Source organism: Salmo trutta, chromosome 28, assembly GCF_901001165.1.
Source record: "Salmo trutta chromosome 28, fSalTru1.1, whole genome shotgun sequence".
In the NCBI taxonomy this organism is placed as follows: domain Eukaryota; kingdom Metazoa; phylum Chordata; class Actinopteri; order Salmoniformes; family Salmonidae; genus Salmo; species Salmo trutta.
This window is the reverse complement of record NC_042984.1, coordinates 26,541,708-26,560,673: the sequence shown is the minus strand read 5'-3', so window position 1 is coordinate 26,560,673 and position 18,966 is coordinate 26,541,708. Positions and strand designations below refer to the sequence as shown.

The 18,966-nt window shown below is 39.4% G+C and overlaps 1 protein-coding gene across 2 annotated transcripts in view; it reads right to left on the bottom strand.

Annotated features, from left to right (window-relative positions):
* The window catches only part of tmem201 (transmembrane protein 201), a 43,001-nt gene that overhangs the window by 8,108 nt on the left and 15,927 nt on the right, over nucleotides 1-18,966 (bottom strand). Inside the window, exons 3-11 of one of the 2 annotated variants that reach the window (XM_029719396.1) lie at nucleotides 18,698-18,892; nucleotides 18,393-18,572; nucleotides 17,760-18,124; nucleotides 17,340-17,543; nucleotides 10,702-10,931; nucleotides 10,067-10,129; nucleotides 8,677-8,964; nucleotides 8,021-8,155; nucleotides 7,585-7,675 (exon numbers count right to left, since the gene is read on the bottom strand). In XM_029719396.1, the coding sequence (XP_029575256.1) occupies nucleotides 7,585-7,675; nucleotides 8,021-8,155; nucleotides 8,677-8,964; nucleotides 10,067-10,129; nucleotides 10,702-10,931; nucleotides 17,340-17,543; nucleotides 17,760-18,124; nucleotides 18,393-18,572; nucleotides 18,698-18,892 (1,751 nt within the window). Of the gene's footprint in view, nucleotides 1-7,584; nucleotides 7,676-8,020; nucleotides 8,156-8,676; nucleotides 8,965-10,066; nucleotides 10,130-10,701; nucleotides 10,932-13,301; nucleotides 17,544-17,759; nucleotides 18,125-18,392; nucleotides 18,573-18,697; nucleotides 18,893-18,966 lie in introns of those variants that run through there. The other variant, XM_029719397.1, reaches the window with a different exon arrangement.

Genomic DNA, 18,966 nt, shown 5'->3' with positions numbered 1-18,966 from the left:
GGCTGCTTGATTTACAGCAGGGTATAGTTAGATGTAACCGAGAAAGCATCAAGGTAATGTGTTCAGGTTTTCGTGCCTCGGATTGGACACAGTCTGCATAATTGTGTAGGATAGACTATTGAGCAACACCCAACGCAATTCCTATTAATTATTATGGATATAGTGAAAAACTAAAAAAATTCAGACTAGTGATCTGATTCACAATATGATCTGGTAATGTAATAACATGACAAATATATTTTGTTTTCCAAGTTTAAACAATAAAAGGGACAAAAAGTAGCCTAGCCTACTTGAACTTGGAGCTCAGAAATTCAAGTACTGGTTTACTCCTTCCTTGAAAATCAGACATGTCTTCAATTTGGTGATTGAAAAGTCCTTGTAATTACTGTAGCCAATTTATCATTTCTCCCTGCTGCCTTATAACTTTCAGTGATTTCCATTTCGATCCGTTTTTGTGAGAGATATGGCCACTTTCATTTGAAGAGTGTTGTGGTAAAACCACACGTTATTATGAGCAGGGGTTCTCAAACTTTTTCACTCAGGGCCCCCACTTCCAGCATTGTGGAACATCCCCCACGCGCCCCACATCTATTTCTATGGGCACAAGCACTGTTCATGACAAACTGTTCACACTCTTGTTGGTGGAGAGAATATTGCAGGTTGAAAGCTTATTTCCTGCAATTCTACACATTTTGTCATGGGGTGCAAAGAAAATGTTGCAGTTTGTAATTCTATACATTTTGCCATGTCTAATGTGTATTCATGTGATATTTGAGTGACAAAAAAATTACAACAATATCTATGGGCTAAATAAAAAAACGTTAGCTGACTCGGGCTGGCTAATCTGGACATTTCAGATAACTTAGAAATATCTCTAAGGTCTGCAGTGACTGACATGACAAGAGGAACTGATGATGCACTACCCAACTTCGAAATTGCACCTTGTGCATTCTACTATTACAATTTAGAAGAGTAAGTTTAAACCCAGACTTAGTTCCTTTAAAAAAAAGTACTTTTTACAAAAATGTAATAAAACACCCCCCACCTGCCGACCCAACAGTTTGGGAACCACTGATTATGAGGAAGACAACATCTAATATTGGCTTCCCATACAAATCCTTCCATGAAAAAAGGAACCTGGTTTTAGGTCACTTTCTCATTATAGAAACATTGGTGAGATTCAAAATGGTGAGATTAATTCTAACGCTATTCATGTCTTTATTATTTAAAAATCGGCCACATAGGCTACAGAAACATTTCCATGCATACATCCAAACTATTTAGTCAGGCAATGTCCACATTATTCTCACATATTTTACAATGTAATAATAATTTGAATATCAACGCATTGGCAGGACCAATCTTTCTTATTAAAGTGGTAATGGCCTACTTTGGCACTTTATGCATGTTCTATATTAGGCTCTGTAAGTACATTTATATAAATTATACAATTGTATAACATTGAGGTCCTTGAAAATGACAATTAAGTGCTTGAGAAAGTCCATGAAAGGCCTTGAATTTGACTTGCCAATGTCTGTGCGAACCCTGCTTAAAGTACGTATAATAGGTCTACAGTGCATTCGGAAAGTATTCAGACCCCTTCCCCTCATTTTGCTTCGTTAGTCTTTTTCTAAAATGGATGATATTATTTTTCCTCAATCTACAGACAATACCCAATAACGACAAAGCGAAAACAGGTTTAGATTTTTTTGCAAATTTATTACAAATAAAAAACATGAATACCTTATTTACGTAAGTATTCAGAACCTTTGCTAGGAGACTGGAAATTGAGCTCAGGTGCATCCTGTTTCCATTGTTCATCCTTGAGATGTTTCTACAACTTGCGAGTGCACCTGTGGTAAATTCAGTGGAAAGGCACACACCTGTCTATATAAGGTCCTACAATTGACAGTGCATGTCAGAGCAAAAACAAAGAAATAAGGTTGAAGGAATTGTTCATAGAGATCCAAGACAGGATTGTGTCGAGGCACAGATCTGGGGAAGGATACCAAAACATGTCTGCAGAATTGAAGGTCCTCAAGAACACAGTGGCCTCCATCATTCTTAAATGGAAGAAGTTTGGAACCACCAAGACTCTTCCTACAGCTGGCAAACAGGCTAAACTGAGCAATCGGGGAAGAAGGGCCTTGGTCAGGGAGGTGACCAAGAACCTGATGGTCACACTGACAGAGCTCCAGAGTTCCTCTGTGGAGATGGGAGAACCTTTCAGAAGGACAATCATCTCTGCAGCACTCCACCAAGCAGGCCTTTATGGTAGAGTGGCCAGACGGAAGCCACTCCTCAGTGAAAATGGCACGACAGCCCGCTTGGAGTTTGCCAAAAGGCACCTAAAGGACTCTCAGACCATGAGAAAGAAGATTCTCTGGTCTGATGACACCAAGATTGAACTCTTTGGCCTGAATGCCAAGCATCACGTCTGGGAGAAACCTGGAACCATCCCTACGGTGAAGCATTGTGGTGGCAGCATCATGTTGTGGGGATGTTTTTCAGCGGCAGGGACTGGGAGACTAGTCAGGATCGAGGGAAAGATGAATAGAGCAAGTACAGAGAGATCCTTGTTGAAAACCTGCTCCAGAGCGCACAGGACCTCAGACTGGGGTGAAGGTTCACCTTCCAACAAGACAATGACCCTAAGCACATAGCCAAGACAACGTATGAGTGTCTTCAGGACAAGTCTCAATGTCCTCCAGTGGCCCAGCCAGAGCCAGGACTAGAACCCGATCTAACATCTCTGGAGAGACTTGAAAATAGCTGAGCGTCAACGCACCCCATCCAACCTGACAGAGCTTGAGAGGATCTCCATTGAATGGGAGAAACTCCCCAAATACAGGTGTGCCAAGCTTGTTGCGTCATACCCAAGACTTGAGGCTGTAATCGCTGCTGAATACTTATGAAAATGTGATAGTTTATTTTTTTAAATAAATTTGCAAACAATTCGGGGATAATTTTTTTTTGCCTTGTCATTATGGGGTATTGTGTTTAGATTAATGAGGGGAAAAAAAATCTATTTAATACATTTTAGAATAAGGCTGTAACATAACGTGGAAAAAGTCAAAGGGTCTGAATACTTTCCGAATGCACTGTATGTCGTTGTGTAGGAGTTATGGGTCAATTTGGATATATTCACTAATATTCCTCTAACACATGTGAAACTGCATGAAAATATTAATTTTTGTTTTAATATAAGGGTCTATCTTTAGATAGACCCTTATGTGCCCAATACAAATGAATGGAGTCACTTTTATTGTAAATAAGTATGTTCCTGAACACTTCTCCATTAATGTGGATGCTACCAGATTATAGATATTCATGAATGAATCGTGAATAATGAGTGAGAAAGAGGCATAAATATCAAACCCCCCCCAAAAAATGCTAACCGTTCACCATTACAATAACATGGGAGGTTAGCATGTTCTGGGGGTATGATATTTATGCCTCTCATTATTCACATTTCAATAATTTCTTAATATTGAAAAATATACACAATTAGATTTGGCAAATGTTTCTATATAGAATATATTATGTTGAACAATCTATGTGCATATCAAAGTTCCAGAGTGGGATCTCTACTAGTTTTGAAGTTATGGCCCATTTTACATATAGAAATTGGCATAGTAGGCAATGTAACCAATCACAGCCCTGCAAATCAAGGCGACCATTTTGAATCCATTTTCACATCCACTCCGTTTTAAATGCTTACAAATTGGATCAAAATTCTAAAAGTAGCAGAGATCCCACTCTGGAACTTTGGTATGCCCGTAGAGTATATTATGTTCAGCAATATTGAACATTTAGTCAAATATGTTTATATTTTTCAATATTCATAAATTAATGTGTCATTGAAATCAAAATACTAATATTTTTTTGTATTTTACAGAGCAAGCAGTAAACCTTCATATTACACCAGATTTTGCTTTGTAGCACCTACAGATTAAACATGAAGTTGTAAGAGGCCTGGGTAAGCCCAAAATGTCATATACCAACTTTAATTATTTCTCAATCATGCTTTAAAATGTGAAATATATGTAAACATTCCTTCCTCTAAAGTATCCTTCTGTGGATTAAATGACAAGATCCCAACAATGTTATTTTTTTGTTCTAGTTTGGCATAGAATCACCCACTTAAGATCTGAAATCCAAAATGCTGTAGTATAGAGCCACATTAAAAGTTTCAGCTTCACTGTCCAAGTAAATGAAGGGAGTGTATATTGCTTCATACACAGAAATCCAAACCTATTCATAATTCACTGAACATAGAAAATGCATTGTTAACATCTGTTTTAGAGATGGTCATAATGAAACTACAAAGCTAATTTCATGAGTTGAACAGAAGCACAACATCTATATCCTCCAACAGACTTGATATTCCTTCAGCTGATTATCTGACAGCATGAAAACAATTGTAAGAAAGTTGTCAAGTAGAAATACAGATTGATATATACGAATTGATATACACCACATTAAAACTCAGCTAAGCAACAAGCAAACGCGGACCTAATTATGCGAAAGCAATGGTAAGTATTCTGGAGTATTATTGTGAGGTGCTTTCTCTACCACATGGGGGAGCACTTGTGGAAGATTAGAAAGCGGTATCAAGTAACCAAATTAAATTACAATTGATCTTCAATTTCAGTAAATTGAGCTGATTTGCTTTTTCTTGCACTTCATCCTAAAACATGGATTTCTATAAATGGTTCAACAGAGCACACCAAGTCAACATTTTATTAGACAAATCATTTATTGAAGTACAGAAATCCTAGGCATAACAGCAAAACAAGTCAAACACACTGATTGATGTGTCGAGTCCTAATACTGACAATAGATAACTAAGTGAAAAATTCAACCAGATATTGAATTGTTACTGTCACACTGTAAAATCAAACACATTAGTAAGTTAAAGTTACACCTTAAGATGTAAGATAATTGAATATTAGTCCATAGCTCCTTCTAAACTAAGAACAGGAAAAAAAGGGCAAATATTGATCAACTTGACAGACTAAAATAACAAGGAACAGATGATATAGTATGTAGAATTGTACATGTTTGTCATTTTAGACAATAACTTTTATGCTATACAAATAGTAACATTCAATGTCATTAAATTAAACATTGAGTGCAACCACAATTCCAAGATGAGGTGTTCATGACATGTCGACATCCTTTTTAGCTTGGAGGCAGAATAAGTCTTTGTAAGGACTAGACATCTCAATCATGTAAACTACTTTTCTGACAAAAATATATATTCTTACAATTATATCAATATCAGTGCTTTTGGTTTCTATATGAGAGCAGGACGAGCACTATTCTGAGTTTAAGTCCAAACAAGCACTCTAAATGCTTTATTTCTGACTATGGCTTTATCACAGAACACAAATGACAGTTTATTACACGGTAAACACTTTTCCCTACAAACTTACAACACAATGCAGTTAGCCAGACGTGTATTTGTTTTTTCAGAAAGTGTTTTTCTACAGTCAAGATAACACAATTCAGTTATGGAGAATGAACAAGGGAAAAAAAAGTCAAGCAAGTAAGTACCAACCCATTGTGATCTGCACAAATATAAAACGTTCATTGCCAAGCACAGAACCATTCATCACACAACATGGACGCACTTATTAGTCCTTAATTACAATAGTTATGATTTGAAAGTCAAGGTAGTGTTTATGCATTCTGTACTCTTAAAGGAGAGTCAATCAAGCTCTAAATCATATTAATACAAAATAACCTAAGAAGACTCTACCAATCAAGTGTGCTCATTCGTAGTATAAAGATATAAAGCAAGTGGACATTGACTTTATAGAAAATCTACGCCGCCGCAATCCAATGGTATAGATATCATACACCCTTACCAAACTGTATCACCCCAGCTCAATTGGCTCACAGTGGAAAGAAAATATGACATTTTCCATTCGTTATTCCAACAAGTTACCATTAAGATATATAGGCCTAGTCCTTCAGTAAACACATTCTGGGAGTTTCTCAAACCGATCCCATCACCATTCTGACCCAGTCTCTGACATTTCAGGAACCATAAATGAGACGTGTGTATAACATGCTTGTATCAACAATACATGTCTATTGCACATTTCACAGCATGACCAAAGAGTAAGAAAAATATATATAATTCCCTAAAATACAACAGTACCAAGCAATTGTAACTTTTTTCAATTTAAGAGTTACTTTAACATGCTCAGTTGTTCAAGTTGCTACATTTTAAGGAGTCAGATATTTATACCAGCAGGAACTACCTTAAATATGACATTACTAGGCCAGGTCATATTTCAGGGACAAGAGAGAACGTTTCAGTCAGATTTGTGTGAAGTAAGATTGCATTGTCTATGCGTAGCCTCCTGACGAAAATAAATGGGGCTGGGGTAAAAAAAATCGATACAGTAGTATCGCAATACTATTTTTGATGATATTGTATTTATTCTATGACTCCCAAGTATAAATTCTAAAATATATATATTATTAACATCATTTCAACTACTCTAGCTTGTTATTCATTTTTTTAAATGGTTTCAGCACTTTTATTTCCATGTCTGATCAAAACTCCTTTTCTCATGGCTCTTGTCCCTCTGCAGCAGACATGCTGAGCAATATGTTTGGAACATCGACTCACAATACATATAGAATTGAGAGAGTCGCAATACATATCGGCACCGAAGTATTGTGATAATATCGTATCGTGAGGTCCCTGGCAATTCCCAGGCCTAGCTAGGACATATGGCAAGATGCATTTGCGAGTGTCTTTGGCTGAGCTGCGAACACAAATAGCCAGAGAGGGGAAAGGATAACTCACCCTGTAATGCTTTCTATCTTAGGACCATGTCAAGTGATGTCATAGGTTGTGAAGGGACCCCCCCCCGGTGGTCTACACGCATGGGCGCGACCCCCCCCCCCCGGTGGTCTACAAGCGTGGGCGCGACCCCCCCAGTGGTCTACAAGCGTGGGCGCAACATTGGCAAGAGCCTAATGAGATCTGACCTGCCCGTAAGCTCATGCACACATTCTTAGCACCCATTCCAAATGGGACATTCAAATGTTGTTCCTGCAGACAATGCATCAGCACTACAAAAACATTTTTCACCCACATACAGGCCGGAAAGTTCCTGTCAGTGGTGTCATCTCCTCCCCTGTTCATGTGGGAAAGCTTAAAGGTGGACAAAATAATCCTTCCCAAATGGGACTAACAAATGTTGTTCCTGCAGACAAAACAACAAATACCTGAACACCGCAGCAGCTCAATCAGGTAAGAACACTGGGTACCCAGTAGCAGCTCACTTTGTTGAAGCTAACCATCCTATCGCCTTCCTCAAATACATCATATCGAGCAGCTTACTTTAACAAGGAGGAGGTAACATCGAGACCCTACTGCTACAGAGGGATGCCCACTGGATTTCTGATCTTAAAACGCTGATGAACATGTCTACTTAATGAACATATCTGTCCACAGCTTATTAGCTTGCACATATCACACTCCCATTAAATTGTTGGGGGCATATTATTTATGCAACATTTATTTTTATACAGGTTGTGAAGGACCGAGGTGTGTCTCACCAGTTGCGATAGAGGTAGAGGGAGGTGAAGAACAAGTTGGCGCTCAGGCTCGCTAGGAGGATGCCCGGCCAAAGAGAGCGACCCAAGAGACCTGCAAACCACAACAGAGAAAACAAATGTCAGTGTGACCGACCTGGGTTCAAACCTGAGTTGCCTGTGTGCCACAAGTGTGTTATCCCTCTGAGCTAAAGCCTAGGCATTTGCTCAGCTAACTAGGAAGGCAGGCCTATCAGGCAAGGTTACTCGTCACAAGACCTTGGTTCCGAACCACCTTTCATTTATACGACTGATTTCATTGAAATGTAGATTGGGTAAATTGCATGCCAATCTTTCTTACATTTGTCAACCATCATCCATGACCAACCAAGCAATTGAATAATGACAATGTCTTTGGTTAGATGTGATTATTAGATCATTACAAGGTATCAGTGCTCACCTTTCCATCCGGGGGTGCTGTCCATGCCTCCTGTGGTGGTGTCCACCATACAGGCTGAGGAGCCCGAGGAGCTGCCCCGTCTCTTCTCGCGCTCCTCTGAGATTACACTGCCCTCCTTCAGCAAGGAGCTCAAGTCTGGAATCACATCGCAGTGGAGCCGTGCGTCAGTCAAACACACATGCACCCGAAGTCATTCCTCTCTCACAGCTTTACATCGGACTATGTTAAGTGGGTCATCGATGAACACAAGACTAAAAAGAGATGAAATGGATAGATGCTAACACCAGTAATTAATATAAAGCATAAAAATCTTGAGAATCACTGTAATCCCGCCTCCTTCTCCAAAACACGTGTAAATATCAGCCTATACATTTTACCTTTATTATACTTTTGCTAAAATGTTTATTCTATACTACTGAGGCATTTACTTCATATTTGTTTTCATATTTTTTATAAATTCTTATTGTTGCATTGGCGAGAAGGAAACAGCAAGTAGGCATTTCATTGGATGGTGTATACCATGTGTATCCTACACATACGAATAATAAAACTTGAAATATCACATTTAGTGTACGATCTTTGAATACAACCCCACATGTTCATGCTTTAAAAAAAAAGACATTCATAAACGCATATCTACACCCAGTGGTTCATACCATTACTACTGTGGTACGGGGATACGTCTGGCAGGTGGAAGCTTCCGCTGTGAAAAGGGGCGGGCTCTGCTGAGAAGTGGGGTGGCGGGGTCGGAGTGGGTGGGGGCTGGTGCTCTGTGTCAGACGAGAAGAGGCGGAGTTTCTGTCCACTGATGTTGAGTCTTGCCGGGCTGATGAGGGGGCGGCGGTGGCGAGAGCTGGAGCTGGACGTGACTGAGCCGGCAACCGAGGGGGTCGGGGAGGGGCCTGGGGATGACGGACGGCTCCCAGACTTCAGGGAAAAATAATCTGCTCCAAAAGAAAAATAGGTGGAAGTTGTTTTAGTCAAATCTATGCAACAACTGCAAAACTCATTGTCCTGTTCTGTGTTATTCATTGCAGATTTTAACATGTTACATTGAATGTTTTCCGAGAAGATCAAAAAGATGCTAAAGCAGGGGATTCTGCTTTAAATATATAAAATTTAAAAAAAGGAAAAATATTTGTTGAAATGTTTTTATGAATATCGCTAGCAACAGAAAATTACATGCTTACAGTAGAAAATATAATATATTATTTGGTGTCAACTATCTCAACTCTAATACTGAGCAAATTACACTAATTGAAGCAAAGTATACTGACTATATATATATACTGACTGTATAGTTTCTAAAGCCTTGCTCACACTGCAGGCCTTTATACTCAAATTAGTTTTGTTTTTCAAATCCGTTTTTGACCACTGACCGTCCAGACAGCAAGTTACAAGTGACCAAATTGGATGTGTGTGTGTGTTCAGACCGCAGTCATTCGCTGACAAGGCTATGCTAGTTGTCATAGTAACGGCAAGATATGTTGAATAACAGTCTAAAAACCACTTGAGGGCAAATACAAAATTGCAAATAAATAGAATCTGAGTCACTTCAAACTTCCATTGTGAACAAGGCTTTACATAGGCTTTGAAAAAGCACCTGTGAGTACCAGTCACAGAAAGTGCCACTGGCTGCTGGTAATCTTTCTTGACTTAAGACATTCAACTTTGGCTAACACATTGCTCACCTTTGTTTACACAGCTGCTATTAGCAAAAATGTGTTGAGTAAGCCTATTAGTTAGAAAGGTATGTTAGAGTTTAAACTTCCTCTTCCAATTATAATGTGGGGTCAAAATAATCTTGCTATTATCATTATCAAAATCTTGCTATTATCATTCACCTGATAAGACAAAACTATTTTGCTAACATATGATAGGGGTCCCTGGGTCACCGGTTTGCCTGGGTGGGGGTCTCTGGGTAAGAAAAGGTTACCTTAAAATTGTTCTACAAGACACAAAAAAAAGAGAAAAAAACAACAACAAAAAAACAGGGAGAGTTGTAGATACTCTAAATTGCAACATTTATCCACTGCTCAATGTTACCTGAAGGTGGGGAGTCTTTGCACTGTGAAGGTGGCCTACTTCCACTGAACAGGTAGCCGGAATCTAAAATACATGAGCACACTATCAATTAGAACAGGGTTTCCCGAACTTGGTCCTGAGGGCTACCCCTGGGTGCATGTTTTGTTTTCTGCTCTAGCACTTACACAGCTGATTCAAATAACCAACTCATCATCAAACTTTGATTATTTGAATCAGCTTTGTAATGCCAGGGCAAAAACCAAAACGTGCACCCAGGGGAGGGATCCAGGACGGAGTTTTGGAAACCCTGAATTAGAACATTTCCCGGACAAATAAACCTCCATGCAACATGCATACAAAACAATGCAAGTCATTCAGTGATCTCTGTAGCCATGTTTTAGAATTCTAATAGCTAGTTACCAATGTTGTGAAGCATGTAATAACCGCGCCACATAACCCTGTTACTGCCTTATGTCATTGTACTGTCCTCCTTATGGTATAACTAATTTGATAGTCAGCCAAGAAAGTACCATAGAAATGCAAGCTACACAGTTAAATATGAACACCGGGTGGCGCTGAATCACAGCGCATAGAATGAAAGGCAGAACAGTCATGTACAGAACCTGAAAGACAACCTAAGGCGCCAGCCATCTTACCTGTTCTGGCGAGGGATGGGATGGTGCCGAGGTACAGGGCTCGGTTGAGACGACCGGGCAGGGAAGAGGGAGAGGCTTTGCGTTCTCGGGGGCTCTTCTGTCGATTGATGAGCTGGGAGAGGTTTGGGGGTGGAGTGGGGATGAAGGTAGAGGAGGAGCCAGGGGAGATGGGAGAGAGCAGGGGAGCCTGGGTACCATACTGCGAGTCCACAGAGCTACCGGAAAGGTACCTGCAACAGAAGAAGAGCACAATCGATCCACCACTGAACTCGACACCTCTGCAGATAGCTATGCGAATTGAAAATCTTTTTTTTGATAACAGGGTTTTCCTTCCGTTTTTTGTAAATACATTACTCAAAATGGAGAAGAGAGTTTGCAGGTAGAGGTGGTTTGGGGGATTTTAATATAGCCAATATTGTTAACAATAGGGGTGACAATTCCAAATCAAATTCTCTGTATAGCCCTGCAGACAAGTATTTCTTAAAAGGCCCGGTGCAGTGAAAATTCAGTTCTTATATCATATTGCACAACTGATGAAACGAACACTGAAAGTGTGAAAACGTGATCAGTGTTATTTCCTGATAGATTGTATTTTCAACCAGCAACTACATAGGACCTCCTAATCAGCATGGTGACATCATGTGGTAAATTGATTAATAGACCAAGAGTTCCACACCTCAGCCAATAACAGCTAGTTTTCCCCTCTCCACTCAGTCCACTCCCAGACAGTCCTAGCAGAATTGTTGCTTGAAAATATTTTAGCTAAAAAGCTATTTTCGCCCCTTTTTAATGGAAATGTATTACGTTAAGGTACTTCATTTTTACCCAAAAATGACTTAATGTCGATATAAAAATGGCAGCCTTGTGCCTTTAGCCATTTTTAATACTGTGAAATCTATTGTGCTAGAAATGTGCTTTGCAAATACAATTAATATTACATCTGTAAAATCATGTTTTAATACTTTACAGATGTAATATTAATAATTGTATTTGTAAAGGTCTAAATAGTCAAATTGAAGGTTAGGGCAAACAAGTTCCGCAAAACAGACACAGACCATTGAAAATGAGCTACAATGATACCTGCATTGCCCCCTGTGCATAAATTATAAAAAGGTGTGGGAGAGTAAAACAAATCGAGAAGGATCACATTGTATTTAACAGTGGATTAAAGTTAGACCTTGCATCCATAGCTTTGTTTACGAATTTGAGTGGTTAGATTTCTCCAGCCCCATCCCTCAGCTGTTAACCAAAACATTTGCGGGATGACCACTGTTGTGCTAACTGCAGATTGCCCCTTAGTAAAGGCAACTCGACATCATTAAATGAAGGTAGGCCTATTAAATCCTGGTCGAGGTCGATGACAGTAACCCTTTGTCCGACAATTGGTGACCCAGAATATACCTCAAACCACCCTGCCAATACTTATTCAAGTGTACATTAAGGCAATGGTCAGACAAGATCAAACAACCCTTCTATCCAGCAGTGAATGTTAGACACGGGATATTGTGTATAGTGATGAGGCTACATGTAAATGGGAGCCATTGACAGTCTATCCCAGCTGTCTGACAAACATGAACCAGCTGACAGTGCCTGTTATACTAGTGGGCTCGTGGCAAACACATAACAATTCATAAAAGATCTTAGTCAGGAGTACACACACACACACACACACAACTGCCACGTCCATTAAGTAGCTTACTTACATTCAGTACACACAAGGTTTATTTAAGCAATAAGGCACGAGGAGGAGTGGTATATGGCCAATATACCACGGCTAAGGGATGTTCTTATGCACGATACATGGCGGAGTGCCTGGATACAGCCCTTAGTCGAGTTATATTGGCCATTAACCACAAACTTCTGAGGTGCCATATTGCTATTATAAACTGGAAACCAACATAATTAGAGCAGTAAAAATGCATGTTTTGTCATACCCGTGGTATACCACGGCTGTCAGCCAAATCAGCATTCAGGGCACGAACCACCCAGTTTATAAATACATCTAAACAATGTTATATAACATACAGTACACCAGTGTTTCCCAAACTTGGTCCTCGGGACCCCAAGGGGTGCATGTTTTGGTTTTTGACCGAACACTACACAGCTGATCAAAGCTTAATGATTAGTTCATTATTTGAATCAGCTGTGTAGTGTTAGGGGCAAAAAACAAAACATGCACCCCTTGGGGTCCCGAGGACAGAATTTGGGAAGCACTGCAGTACACTATACCCCCTTCAAATCCAGGCTACTTGGCACTGACAGAACGAAGTGCTCTCTTCCTAAACACATTAAAAAAAGGAAGTAGGCTGGACTATACTAGTTAAGGTGAAAACCACAGGAAGTTATTTTGTAAAGGTCAAAACACAGGATTAACAGTGACCGGAACATCAGACATCCTTTTCTGACAATTGCACCTGTCGAATGTCCACCGTTTGTCAGTGGCCACTATGTGCAGGTGACTGCAAACACACAATAGCTACTTGCTACTTTTAGCTGTTTCTCTTTGCAGTGTGTCTGAGCTATAACATTCTTTAAAAGGTAAGGGTTAAGAACAGGTCAGGCATTTTTCTCATAAAAGAATGGGATAAATAGAAAAGGCATAACATTTCAGTAATTTATTTAATTTTACAGTGATCCAGCATACATGGTTTACTAATACAAAATGAACCCAATAGGCTATATAAAGGGTAGTGACAACCTACAATATTCAAGATGCAGTACCCAAGAGAACGTGTTTCAGTTGGAATATGCTGCAGTTCATTTTTTAGAATGGACGGAATAGCTTAAATAGTTGCTTTACCAAAAATATAGTAACTTCACATAAATGGGCATTGGATATTACATGAAAGCTTATATTGTATGTTTTGGAATACGCATTAATCCTTCCATACTCAAATATTAATGATAAGATAAAGTACCATAAATTATTTGGTGTATTAAAAGGGATAGTTCAGCCAAATTGCATATTTATATTTTTGTTTCCTTACCTGTAAAGCAGTCTTTGGACAAGGAGACGTAAGGAAACAAATGGATTACGTATTTTGTTTGTAATTTGTCTGAACAATCCTTTTAATCTTGTGGAAAATGGGGAACACTTCAATCTCCCTTCAGGGTACTGAATCTTTTAGTGTTTCAGCACTGCAACACATATACAGTATAAAAGGTAAGCAAAAAATGCACTAGATTCACAACTAATTAGTTCTTACTATCACATTGTTAGCGGCACACTTATAAATAATGGGCACAAATAGTTTTAAGTTTCATAACCTACAGTCGCCAATTTGGCATAAACTAAAATAACTATCAAGTAATCCCTTGTTACTATGGTGAATAGAAACACACATAACATACACATAAGTGACACTAAGAGACGTATGCTCACAACACAATTAAAAGAATAATGTTAGGCAAAAAATGTTTGCTAAAAACATTGGTTGAGATAAACAAGTTGTTAGTATCTATTAAATCAGGTACTAGCATACTCATATGATGCAAAACATGAAGAGTCAAGTACGCTTTCATAGGCAAATGCCAAACTACTAACAGAGGGAAATGTGCTAGAGCCAGTTAAATACATTTGGCATTGTAACGCGTATTACAGAAATATTAGCTACATACTCATAATACTTTTGCAGATTGAAAACTCTGTCAAAGCAATATAACAATAATTGGACAGCATCTGTATCCCAGAAATCCACATTTTCACAACCAACTGTGGGTATTGTCTCAAGCTAGGTTTCCATCCAATTAGCCAAAGATTTAATGATATTCTAAAATCTGCATAAAACAATATGCAGGTGTTTCCATCAAACTGACTTACTGCACAAAATTTACTTTTGTGGTAAAATTCCCATGTACTGAATAAAAAAAATACAAGTTAAATGAGTTTCCATCACATTTTCAACTCTGATGGTTTTGTCAAAAACTGTTGCATTATATTGCAAATGTGCCCACTATGGTCTTGACACATGCACTCTTGCCAACAGCTGGCAGATACAGTGCGGGTAGGCTACCTACATGAGATTATTATGGATACGAGCAAGATTATTTGTCAAAACGGCAGCCAAGCATCGATGATTATGTCACCAGAATAAAACCCTGGATATTTATTGGAAAGGAGAAGCTCATCACCATGCACTTTCACCACTCTGTGACATTCATCCGAATTGATTTCATCTGGAGCCTAATAAACTGCATGCTTTCCCGAGTCGTGGTGGGAGGACAACACATCGCGGAACTCCAAGTTTATACTCAATATCATGTGTTTTATATCAATACTTGTACAAAGGCGTTTCCACCGTCATTACTCTCATAATTTATCTGACCAAACGAACAAGTAGTCTGTCGACATTTATAAAATAGTAGAGGAATTTACTGTTTCCATCAGTCCGGTCGTGACTTTTTCATGCGCCAGGTAATTCATCCAAAGGAAATGGTTAGATGGAAACCTGGTTACAGATGCTGGACTTAGTACATAAACCAAAAAGTTGAGAATATAACATACAAGTTATGAGTTTGTGCAGTAATGTTACCCTCGAGTACAATCTACAGTCGTTCTTCACATCTATCATTTAAATAAAGTAACTTTCACTCAAAAGAAGAAGATACACATGAATAGTTATAGCATGTTATGCGTAGCATTCCTGTCTAATTTTACATCACCTTCAAAAGCTACATTAAACACAAAGTATCATCAAACCCAATATTAGTGCATGCTTGAGGGCTGGGGAGCTGTCAGTGGATTTTAATAGCCTACATATTGTAAATATGGTGCTGAGGATGAACACAAAATTAGGAAGGTAAAGTGGAGGCACATAGCAGTATAGTTAGACCTATTACTTCCTCTAAAATATGGATTAGCATATGCTTTACAAGAGGATATTGAATTCTACATCAGAACCTAACATGCAAAGACAGAGAGTTAGGGAGGATTGGCATCTCAAATTTCCTCTAAAGACTGCCACATTAATGTACCACTCTGGGGAATACATTTTTTTTTTTTTAAACTTGTGTACACAGAATATGAAAAATACAACAAAAAACTTCAGGAGAGCACCCTGTACCTGGGGAAACTACATGTGAACTGTGTACAGCTTTCACTTAATCATACGCTTGTTTGTCTTTTTTAAACAATTAGGCAAGACCTGCGCTACACAACAGTAGAGAAATACAGGTCAAAAGCAGTGGCACTTTTGAGTTTCAATACCAAGAGTAGTCAGTCTTTTTGACTTTAATGGTAAAGATGTCAACAAAACCTTTTTTCACAACACCTACCCAACTATCGTTTCATTCAAAACTTCAAGAATAAATTCAGTATGCCAGGAAAGCCAACCAACACCACTCTATTAGTGTGGTCTTTATAGTCGCAAAACAAAAAGGGCAAAATATTTGAGGTAAAAAGCAGTGATGTAACAATATTTAGTCTAACGGTTTAACAATGAGACACCTTGTCACCCAAGCTTATCACACTGGCTAGATTTCCATCATTATTGTGAAATAGGCTCGGTCAAACAAACCATACTGTTTTAACAGTGCAACACTTGTTGGGATGAATTACTGAATTCAGCACAACTGGACTTGACACTGGTGTAGGGCACGGGCATTAAACATTAAAAAAGCACATGTGAGATATCTTGTTGCAGGTGCATGGGAAAAATACAATAACTTCATAGAGAAACCCACACATGGGACTTGGGCAAAAGACTATGGGCTCCATTTTACATGCGTAGTGCAGCCCAGGCAGTGAGCAAAGTATACTGGACGGCAAATAATCCTAGGTTTTGAATAATCTCAGCAAGTAGAACACAAATAGTGTGTGCATGCTTGCCAGCTACTCGATTTGATTCCGGGAACAGGTTTTTTTTCCCCAATCTAAACTAACTAGTCCTCTGCCAAAGCCTGTCCCCAGACTCTCTCCTTCCAAAACGTTTATTAGTCCACCAAATATAAAACGTACAGCACACAATGGGAGGCATCGGACGATATTGTCAAACTATTTCGACGGCTAGCAAGTGTTATAGAACTTTCAGATTAAATTCACTTTCCCACTACAATCACTACCCCAGGATTCGTCACAATATTCAGGTTTTGAAATAAAATGACTCACTCTTAGGCCTTCGATTAAATTTGATAGGCATGGTTTGCCCTGTCAAAATGTTGTATTAGCCATCAGGGTTTTAAAAACAAGATTGAGGCTTGAGCCATGCTAATGTCAAAGAAAAAGGCAGCACCTCGATCTGTTCATATCTGTTACACAGCCAATTGATTTTCTAAGTTATATATATATATTTTTTTTTTCAAAAGTCCAAAAATACAGCTACAATTTAAGTGTTAGCTATGCTCCATGCTTAATGGGAGCCCCTGTGTAGTTTAGATAGGGTTGTTGGTAAAATTACTTTCCAAATCAACAGGATTAATCAGAAAGCTGCATTAGACAACCAATGCCAAGTAAGAAATCTTCAGATTAGGCTAATAACACAAGCGCATCAATTAGTTGGTTAATATCAGCAAAGCAAAGATGAGAAAAGGCGGGAAAGTCATATGCGTTATAGAAACATATCTTATGTGTTCAGAAGTAGGTCCTAGTGTATTCGGTGGGTCTTATAAGTACATTTAAGTGTCACTGTTCAGATTCTGACCTTCGACCTCTCGCTCTTCTCGGGCCCATGGATTTGCGTGTTGCCACAGCAGCGGCAAAGCCAACCAGGCAACATAAGGAGGTAGTGCCGAGTTTGACTGTATCCAGCCAGCTTGAGACATCAGCTTTCAGGTATCTCTCCACCAAGTACAGGCACAAGACCAGGAACCACAGGACAGAGGCCACGGCATCAATTCGCCTCAATCTGAAAAACCAGGAACAAAGTATATAACTACTATCTGGATGTATTTTTTTTTAAACAAAAATGCACTTTTCAGGCCCTCTTGGACCTTCTCTTAATGCCCAAAAGGTCAAAAATCAAAGAATTTTCAATTTAAGTAGCCAAAACTCCAGATTCAGGCACCAGTGCATACCCGGAATTCTTCGTCATAGAAACAATGAGTTAAGAGGAATAAATTACCTGACAGGTCCTCCTAGACAGACACCAGTGATACAGGTCAGCAGGCCAATGGAGACCACGGCCATCTGATGGTTCCTTCCATACTGCCAGACAAGCTTTGCATTCTCTACGGCCTCCTCTGGAAGCAGCTCCAGCAGGTCTTGCAACACCTGTCCAGCCTCGCTGCTACCGTTTTTGGGAGTCGATTTGTTGGAGGGAGCAGGCTTTGGAGGGATGATCCCTCCGCTTAGTGTTTGGGGTGCACCAGCGGATGCAGTTTGGTCCCCAGAGCCATACAATGCTGTTGCAACTAGGAAGGCACAGGTGAGAAACGCCATGACACGAAGCAATATCACTCCAACTGGTGTGCTGAAGGAGTAGGAGCTCTGTGAAAAAAAGTTTAGAGCGTAAGGATAGATCCAAATTCCTATACTGCCACATCTAGACCCCTTGTGAAGGTTAATAAAATGTGCACACCTATTTATACAGAGTATTCAATTTATGCACTTAAATAATTTCTTGCTGAAACTCATCGAAAGACCTGACAGTGGTAAATGCATTTCTATTTTTTAGAAAATCATTTTCTACTATAAGTATAGTGCTGATGCTTGCTCAACAGTCTTATCAGATGGACTTGTTTCCATTGAAAGTGACCTTTACGAATGCTTTGTCACAGTCTCTGCTGCGTCTGAGCTGGTGGCTGAAGAGCACAGCCCGGAGCTGGCGGTTCTGGTGCTTGATGTAGTACTCCACGGCCGTCTGACAGGGTCTGCACAACTTGTAGGTCTGCTCCACGTGGTGCTTGTACACCTCAATCTCCTCATCATAGTTCTCCTAGGGTAGGGAAACCAAAATAGAATTGTTTTTCTAATGACCACATTGGCTTTATGCAAACTCACCGTGGATCACACACACTGCAGTTTTCCACAAATCAAACAGTAAAAAAAAAGAATACATACATCTTCCCTTGGGATGAATGAGGCCAACTGCTTGATCTTGACGGACTGGTTGTTGTTGCATTTTTTGCACAACAGCATCTGACAGTTGACCCACTGCAGCGTCTTTGGTGTCTCAGGCAAGGGCACGCCAGCAGATACACCATGGTTTAGATGCTCCGAGAATTGAGCAGGAATAGGTTTGTTGTAGTCACCATTCTAAAAGCAAGCAAGACAAGTACAAGGACCAAAGTGAGGCTCAGGGATTCTTGAAAGATGGGACCATTTCTTTC